Source organism: Sebastes fasciatus, chromosome 2, assembly GCF_043250625.1.
Source record: "Sebastes fasciatus isolate fSebFas1 chromosome 2, fSebFas1.pri, whole genome shotgun sequence".
Classification (NCBI taxonomy): domain Eukaryota; kingdom Metazoa; phylum Chordata; class Actinopteri; order Perciformes; family Sebastidae; genus Sebastes; species Sebastes fasciatus.
This window is the reverse complement of record NC_133796.1, coordinates 18,999,702-19,008,779: the sequence shown is the minus strand read 5'-3', so window position 1 is coordinate 19,008,779 and position 9,078 is coordinate 18,999,702. Positions and strand designations below refer to the sequence as shown.

The 9,078-nt window shown below is 39.6% G+C and overlaps 1 protein-coding gene across 2 annotated transcripts; it reads right to left on the bottom strand.

Annotated features, from left to right (window-relative positions):
- Nucleotides 1-5,728: 5,728 nt before the first annotated feature.
- mis12 (MIS12 kinetochore complex component) lies at nt 5,729-7,904 on the bottom strand. 2 transcript variants are annotated; one of them, XM_074612887.1, is made up of 2 exons: nt 7,401-7,904; nt 5,729-6,546 (listed from the first exon to the last, which is right to left on the bottom strand). In XM_074612887.1, the coding sequence occupies exons 1-2, from the start codon at nt 7,854-7,856 to the stop codon at nt 6,277-6,279; spliced, it is 726 nt and encodes a 241-aa protein (XP_074468988.1). In that variant the 5' UTR covers nt 7,857-7,904; the 3' UTR covers nt 5,729-6,276. The 2 variants fall into 2 exon arrangements, with proteins under 2 accessions (XP_074468988.1, XP_074468995.1); XM_074612894.1 differs by having other exon boundaries at nt 7,431-7,894.
- Nucleotides 7,905-9,078: the final 1,174 nt, after the last annotated feature.

The window sequence follows — 9,078 nt, the reverse complement described above, 5'->3', positions numbered from 1 at the left end:
GTATGACTCACACAAACAACCTAGTTTGAAGTAGGTCCTATGATGATGTTCTTTTTCCCTTTCCTTAAGTGTGTTATATAGTTTTATTGTGCATGTAAAAGGTCTGCAAAGTTTCAAAGCCCAAAGTCCACGCCAAAAGGAGTTACTCTCCCCCACAGAAACACTGCTCCTGAACTGGATGAAATGCCTTGCATGAAGTCCCACCTTTTCTTCTGTAACGTGGTGATGTCACCAAGTAACACATTTGTATAACACCTGCCTTGAGGCTAGTTTGGCACGCTCTCAAACAAAGATAGTTATAGCGGAGCTGGAGAGGTGTCCGAAGAGTTTGGTTCGGTTGATCAATCACAACAAAGTGGGCCAGCTGACCAATCAGAGCAGAGTAAACATGTTCTAATAGAAACCTCAAAATACAAGTACCTGCAAATGAGCATAATAGGTCCTCTTTAAAATTGACCAAAGTTGCAAACATAGACCAGGTGGTGACAACTGAGCAAACTCAATCCGCCGAAAGAAACAGCGTGAGATGCACTTAAAAGCTCTGGAAATAATCCTTGAGTTAGTTTGTTGGAAGCATACTGAGGCCTTACATCTAGTCACCTGTCTTCACTCAGTTTAAATGTCACTATAGCCAATCACACAGCAGGTATTGTTTTTAGCCTGTTAATTTGTCAGGATGGCTCTGAGCACAACAAATAATCAGACCATTATAATCACTCTTTATGCCCACTGAGATTAGAAACAGAAAAACATGTACTAATGAACTAAATTACGGCAATCTTTATAAAAACAACCTGAAAATAGGCTACAAGTGTGGACGCATGTGGTTTCACTTGTAAACAGCGACCTCATCAAGTCTCAGTGCCAAAGCTGTTTAGAACAGCAGCGTGAAAGTTTGTTACTCTGCTGTAAAATTAAGACACTTTCCTCCTCAGCCTCCAGTCTCTACTGTGTCTCCCCTGTGTCTCTACTGTGTCTCCCCTGTGTCTCTACTGTGTCTCCCCTGTGTCTCTACTGTGTCTCCCCTGTGTCTCTACTGTGTTTCCCCTGTGTCTCTACTGTGTCTCCCCTGTGTCTCTACTGTGTCTCCCCTGAAATACAAACACTTTCACTTTTCAGCACACTCACTGACTCTTGTTTTTGTCTCTCACTGGCTGATTAGATGCTTCTTTTCCCTTCAGATTACTTTATTTTCTCTCTGCGAGCAGGATGCAGACATACGCACAGAGTGTGTGCAGCCAGCAGACAGCTGCATACAGCTGTGTCCTCGTAGTGTTTGACAAAGGCTTTAGAAGGTATTACACACATTCACCGCTCGCACACATACATACACTATTTTCAAAATTAGGGTGAGTTTCTCTTATCATACTATATCTAGTCTTTGGGCACATGATGGGGCTACTGTTTTAGCAATAGACTCCATTATATTTTTGGAGAAAAAAAAGTATTCCCATGTGCCCAAATACTAGATATAGTATGATAAGAAAATGGCTGTATCTCAGAAACTACAGGGAGCACAATCAAGTATTTGGTATCTATGAACTCATAACATCAAGTTGGTTGGTATTCACCAAAGATATGCACACATATGCAGTTTAAACAAATATTATATGGAAAACATTTAATAAACACAATGTTAGCATTTTTCCTATTTTTTTAAAAAACATCCTGACTTTGACTATTAATAAAAGTGTGATTTTTCATGTGATCTAAAACATTCAAAGTTGTACTGTTAGATACTTGACCAAAGTATGTCTGTACCAAATTTCAAGACTTTTGATCAATCAGAACAAATGCCGTGGCATTTTTCCTTCTCATACTAAATATAGTCATTGGGCACAAATGATGAAGGCAGGAGAGTAATCTGCACGGTGTGATTCCTAAAAAACTTCTGCTTCTCTGAAATATACGAGAAAATATGGTGCAATCTCTTCCTTTTTGTCCTCATCAGATCAATTTAAAAGCAATCTATGAGTGTCTCACATGAGTCAAATCATCAGTAAACAGACAGAGGACAAATTAACCGTCCCATCATAACAGCTCCACCGATCCAACTGGATACATGAATAGATGGTCAGTAATCAATAAAGATTCAGTGTTCAGTGGAAGAAGTACATATTATATACTTTATGTCAACCTATTCCCCAAACAATCTACTTCTTTATCAGGGATAAACTACTGCATTTATATTCATAATACCATTGTTTTTTGTGTTAGTGTATCACACAGTACTGATGTCATCATCAAATCACATCATGTTTGCTTTTGTTATTTTCTCTTTTCTAATTCTGTTCTCAATCTGGCGATATATTTGTAAGTGCAGATTGATTTGTAAAGTCTACAGGGTCTAATCACGCAACAAAAAGTCATCCTAATACTTCTTATTCTGACATAAAGCATATTCAGCACAGACCGTTTGGAAGCCGTCCACATGAAAACAGCTCTATCGTAGAAACCACTGACCAGAGCTTCTGGATTGTGTTTTTAAACAATATTGCCAAGCCAAATGAAAAAATAAGAAATACGATAGCTCTGCCTCGTTGTTCTTACAACACTCACTGAATACAGTGGTTTTGTCCTTTTGGCTCATTTCAAAACAGCACAGACACAAACTTTGCTCCAAGCAAAACGCAGTTACAGCCTGTAAGATCATTATTCTCAACAAATACTGGCTCACACAAACAGAAACAATGAGTTGTTCTCACACCTCCCCATCTGGACCGATCATCTCTCAAGTCAATCACAACAGGCAGGTGTGGCGAACACACACACACACACACACACACACACACACACACACACACAAGGAATGTTAAAACAAATGTTTAGTGTTTACACTGGACCTCTTGTTGTTTATGTATACTTTCAGTTGCAATTGCTGTTGTTGTGGCTGTAAATCTGACATCAGCAATAACAATTACAGCGATTCTCCAACGAAATAGAGGTTTCAAATGATGGATAATTTTTTACTTGTAATCACAGGGACGATGGATATCACGCTTAAAGTTCTTATTTTCAGAATCAGAATCTGGTTTATTGCCAATTAGGTTTCACGAACAAGGAATTTGCTTTGGTGTATTGGTGCATAACTTAAACATAGGAAGAGAAAATGAATCACAGGTAATTTCAGAGAGAGCGTTCCTATTGGCTGTGCTCCGGTTGGTGGGCGGTGCTTGGTATTTCCCCAACTGATCTCAACATGGCTGCCAAGTCACAAACTTTCTCATTTTACAGCTTAACAGTACACTACAAGATGTTTCTGAAAACATTTGATTTGAGAAACAGTCAATACAGTAACAGAATATTGATTCATATTTGATCAGCGCTGTCTAGTTTGACCGTTTACAGTTGCTCAGAGACGGCAGGCTCCAGCTCGGCTCCGATTGGTTGTTTTCCTCCGGTATGTGAAATCTTACAGACGTTAGGAGCACTGGAGGACACCGGAGGACACAGAGGAACATGATTTTTCCTCATGCATTACTGTCAGGATATAGTGACCGTTTTAGAAAAATAACTTTTTTTAATCATATTTGCTCCATTTCTACCCAATGCTGCTTTAATGTTTTTATTGATACACCAAATGATCTATTTTCCCTCATTCCTATGTGAGTCTGGAGTTCAGAGGGTGTAACAGCATCTTTGAAATCCACACCATCAACACAAATACTCTCCTTTAAATCATTTTGAGTAGCCTATAACCCCAGATGACACCAAGATAAGTGAACTAATAAGTCACCAGTTAAACTTTTCTTAACACATTAATGTTTCTCACAAATCATGATTCAGCTACTTAGTGGGCCAGATAGTAGTAGATAGTAGTTGCAGATAAGGATCGGGCTACACTAATATTAGTATTATACTATTAGTAGAATTGGATTCCAGTGGCGGCTGCATAGGATTGATTTCCCAAACATTTCCAATAACTCCACAGTTGTAAAGTTACTACGGTCAAAAGCCTATTTGCTCTACAGCGTGCCGCACACAAAGGGAGGCCTGCACCTATATTAACAGGGCAGTCTAGCAGCAATCAATCAACACAATAAATTACATTTATTTAATCACAATAACAACAAATGTCAGTTCTAACACTATTATATTAAATTAATTAAGTTGTTACAAAAAAAAGATCGTATTATGTATCTGCGTTCGCTTGGCGAATCCGTCAAGACGTCATCACACGAGTTATATTCATTATAGAAAGTTGATTCTGGTCTGGTTGATCTTTGATATTAGTGAAAAAAAAGTTAAATCAAAGACATGACTCCCACTATGTTACAATAAATGATATGCAGATGCTGCCCCCTGCTGTTACAAATAACAAAAGGTCAGTCTTTACATGGTACATTTCATATAAAGGGAACTCAGTATGCCTAAAATAATAAATGAAAACAATAATTAGAAGTATAGAATTGATCATATGCCATTTCTAAGAAATGATAAGAATTACTAAAACGTACTGTCCTGATGGAACAAGTCTCCAGTGACGAAAAAACAACTTTATATGTCAATTTAAACCAATAAATTGCTCACAGGCCTTTTTCACAGCAGACATTTTGACTTGTCATTGTACTAAAAGCACAGGTGTCACTAATAACATTAACGATGGCTCTGTTCTGTGTCCCAGTAAGTATGAACAATACCAGGAGCCTGAGAATGAGGAAGCTAAATGGAATTCAGCCATCACTCATTTTATTATTTACACAATGAGGAAATTTCACTCTACGTTTTATTATCATTCTGACATTTCTATTGATGACTTCCCTGATGTTCTCGCTCCAGATGTGACTTTATTAAATGTGTTGAATTAATTCATATTAGTCAGAGGTGTCATATATAAATGGTGAATTATTATTATAGAAGAGGAATGAGAATTACATTGTTAGCAAATGCATACTCTTCACAAACCAAACTCCGACATTATTAATTAGCCCAATTAATTATGCAGTATGAACTGATAGTTAGTGTTACTCCTAATTTCACATCAAACCCAAAATTGATTTTGCACAATGTATGGTCCAGGGTGCGCAGTAAACTAGTTAATTTTATTAGAATTAAAAATAATTCAAGTATTAGAAAGCATTATTTAAAGTCAAATCTTCAAGGAAAGACTAAATAAAACACAGTTTTGTATATTAATTTCTCCAGAATTGTAAATGTACTTTATACTGTATATGTTCCACTGGTGTCTCCAACTTAGATTGTTTAGTAAAACACAATGATTCTTGGAGGCCCTTAAAATGTTACCTGCACTCTTTGGCAGTTTATTTCTCCTTTTACTGCTAGATTTTATATTTAGCTTTTTTACTGTTTATTTATTATTATATCTTTGTTGTTTACTTACTATTTATTATATCTTGTTCGTTTTTTTTACTGATGCTTCTTGTTGCTTGCATTGTCCCCCTTTTCTGCTGTAACACTGCAAATTACTCCGCTGTGGGTCTAATAAAGGATTATCTTATTTTATCTTAGCTTCTAAACTAAGCTATCTTCTTATTTATACTAGACCGATGAGTGATGTTAACATGCAGAGAGCGCCCTCTGCTGGGTACCAACAATGCAATGCAATCCAGGGAAGTTAACAATGAAACAAATACTACCAGCCCCAAGTTGCAAATAAAGTTAAGAAGATAAGAGGTGTTAAGAAAATGGAGTTAAAGACAGTGAAGATGAGGGTATGAGGAGCTACAGTAGATGACAGAAACCACCTGAGTATTAAGAATAACATCAGTTGAACCGACAGAGATGCATCCATCCGCTTTATTATTTACATTACATTGTGGAAAGGCGAACTAATGTTAGCTGATGTTCATAAATCCATTAAAGCATATGTTTTGGCATCATTGTCTTCTTTTCACAGGGAGTGAACGTCGTCTTCATGACAAACAGCGGCCAAAAATGACCAACTGGACAAACCAGTTTTTACCTTAAAGGTCTCAATAGAAGCCCTGCACTTGGGTGATATACTATCTCCGTTTAGGGCTGTCCCGAATATCATTTATCGGGCTTCGAAGCTTCGTGACACACAACAAACAACAATATCCGTCTGAGAATAACTAATAATAATTAAAGTTGAATAATGATAATATGGGATTACTTATTTCATGGGCTATTTGGGGATTTATACTATATTATTACATACTTATATATATATAAAAAAACTAAAAAAACAATAAAGCATTTGAATAGTGATTTGGAGATCGATTACCATGGCAATGGTCAAAGCTGAGAAGCATTCGGGTCAGCCTTTTACAAAATGTTTACAAATGTGAGTTCAGTTCAATGAGGTGCCTTATTGTAGACATCCCCAACGGCCTCCTGCAGCTTCTTCACAGACTCCATCACCAGCCTGAAACTGTCATGGAAGCTACCGTTACCCTCCTTCACCCAGGCCGCCTGGAGCTCTCTGACCCACGTCAGGATCCCATCCAGCTGCTTCTGCACCTCCCTCTGCTCCTCCAGCTCCGCCAGCAGGGCCTGTCTGGCACACACCTCCGCCTCGTAGGCTCTCTGGAGGTCAGCAAGGGACGACTCCAGCCTCAGCACCTCCTGGATGGAGGAGGACCACAAGTCAAACCACAGACAGACACATTAAGCTCCATATATATATATATATATATATATATACACACACATATACATATATATAGATAGATAGAGGTGTGTGTGTCATAAAGACTCTTTGTTATGTCTTTTACTCCAAATATTTGGTTAGTTATGTTTAGTTAGTAAGGTTATACAGGCTAAATGAAACTGGCTTTTCAGACTCTAATCTCAGCAAGTGTGTATGAATGTATCTCATAATAGTGAGCTGTGTTGAAACACTCCTCCACCCACCTGTGTGTTTATCTACTCCTCCACCCACCTGTATGTGATGAGTTACTCCTCCACCCACCTGTATGTGTTGTGATACTCCTCCACCCACCTGTGTGTGTTGAGATACTCCTCCACCCACCTGTGTGTGTTGAGTTACTCCTCCACCCACCTGTGTGTGTTGAGTTACTCCTCCACCCACCTGTGTGTGTTGTGATACTCCTCCACCCACCTGTGTGTGTTGTGATACTCCTCCACCCACCTGTGTGTGTTGTGATACTCCTCCACCCACCTGTGTGTGTTGAGATACTCCTCCACCCACCTGTGTGTGTTGTGATACTCCTCCACCCACCTGTGTGTGTTGTGATACTCCTCCACCCACCTGTGTGTTGAGTTACTCCTCCACCCACCTGTGTGTGTTGAGATACTCCTCCACCCACCTGTGTGTGTTGTGATACTCCTCCACCCACCTGTGTGTGTTTATCTACTCCTCCACCCACCTGTGTGTGTTTATCTACTCCTCCACCCACCTGTGTGTGTTGAGTTACTCCTCCACCCACCTGTATGTGATGAGATACTCCTCCACCCACCTGTGTGTGTTTATCTACTCCTCCACCCACCTGTGTGTGTTGGGTGTAGTTCCTGTGCGTCTGGTCCTCTGGCAGCAGGACATTAGTCGGTATGGAGAAGCAGCGGTCCGCCAGCAGAGCCTCCATCCGCTCCGACATCTGCTTGAACCGCTCCTCCAGGAACTGCTGCAGCTTCCGGCTGCACTCTCTGGCCCGGGACCGGAGCAGCTCCTCCTCGGTACCGGCTCCGGTAGACTCTCCTCTGCCGAGCTGCCTCACACACACCTTCTCCACCACGGGTAGGATGTCGTACAGACAGTCCTGGAAGGCGCAGTAGACCCGCAGCATACATGTCTGCGGAGTGAAGCCGAAGAACTGCGCCTCGTAGAGCTTCAGAGAGGCCGGAGAGAGACCGTCTTCACCTCCTGCCTCCATCTCTAACATCTCTAACATCTCCTCCCGGGTTTCCCGCTCCATGTTGAAGCGATGACGTTTCTTCTTCGTGTGATGTTTTTTTGCAGACAACGAGATGCTGCCCTACCGCCACCTGCTGGTCTGTGGTGGCACTGCGTCCTGCAGGAGAACCACGGTGTGGCTCCACAGTCTACATGTACAGTAGATGCTGCAAATCATTATATATAATAAAACTATTCAAATATTTAATCACGATTTTCCATTGTTAATTATGATTAATAACAAATTAATCAGCATTTTTTTTATCTGTTCGAAATGTACCCTAAGGGGAGATTTGTCAAGTATTTAAAGGTCCCATGTCATGCTCATTTTCAGGTTCATACTTGTATTTTGTGTTTCTACTAGAACATGTTTACATGCTGTCATGAGCAAAAAACACATTATTTTCCTTATATTGTCAGCCTGAATATGCCTGTATTTACCCTATGTCTTAAACGCTCCGTTTTAGTGCATTTCAACGGAATTGCAATGGAATTGCGTTGCTAGGCAACAGTTTGGGTCCATGTTTACCTCCTGTCAGCTGATGTCATTCACATACACTGCAACAGGAAATAAACTGTGACACATTTAGAATGTGTACATTTAAAACCGTGTAATGGTCTAAATATTGTATATTTGTGACATCACAAATGGACAGAAATCATAACGGCTTGTTTCAAATGCACAATTTCTGAATACGGGCTGTGTGTATTTCTCTGTATATTGAGTTTTGTTAGTTTAACAGTATTTATATAGCACTTAAATCTGCTTTATAATGTAAAGACCTGAAAATCTCACTTTTTACAATATGGGACATTTAATACTCTTATCAACATGGGAGTGGACAAATATGCTGCTTTATGTAAATGTAAATGTATATATATATATATTTATTATTGGGAATCAATTAACAACACAAAACAATGACAAATATTGTCCAGAAACCCTCACAGGTACTGCATTTAGTATAAAAATATGCTCAAATCATAACATGGCAAACTGAAGCCCAACAGGCAACAACAGCTGTCAGTGTCAGTGTGCTGACTTGACTATGAGTTGCCCCCAAACTGCATGTGATTATCATAAAGTGGGCATGTCTGTAAAGGGGAGACTTGTTACCCATAGAACCCATTTTCATTCACATATCTTGAGGTCAGAGGTCAAGGGACCCCTATGAAAATGGCCATGCCAGTTTTTCCTCACCAAAACTTAGTGTAATTTTAGAGCGTTATTTAGCCTCCTTCCC

Excerpts from the sequence above, each read along its gene's own strand:
- mis12 (XM_074612887.1), bottom strand. The coding sequence starts at position 7,856 with ATGGAGCGGGAAACCCGGGAGGAGATGTTAGAGATGTTAGAGATGGAG. Across the intron at positions 6,547-7,400 it reads GAGTAGATAAACACACACAG|GAGGTGCTGAGGCTGGAGTC; the intron begins GTGGGTGGAGGA and ends TCCTCCATCCAG.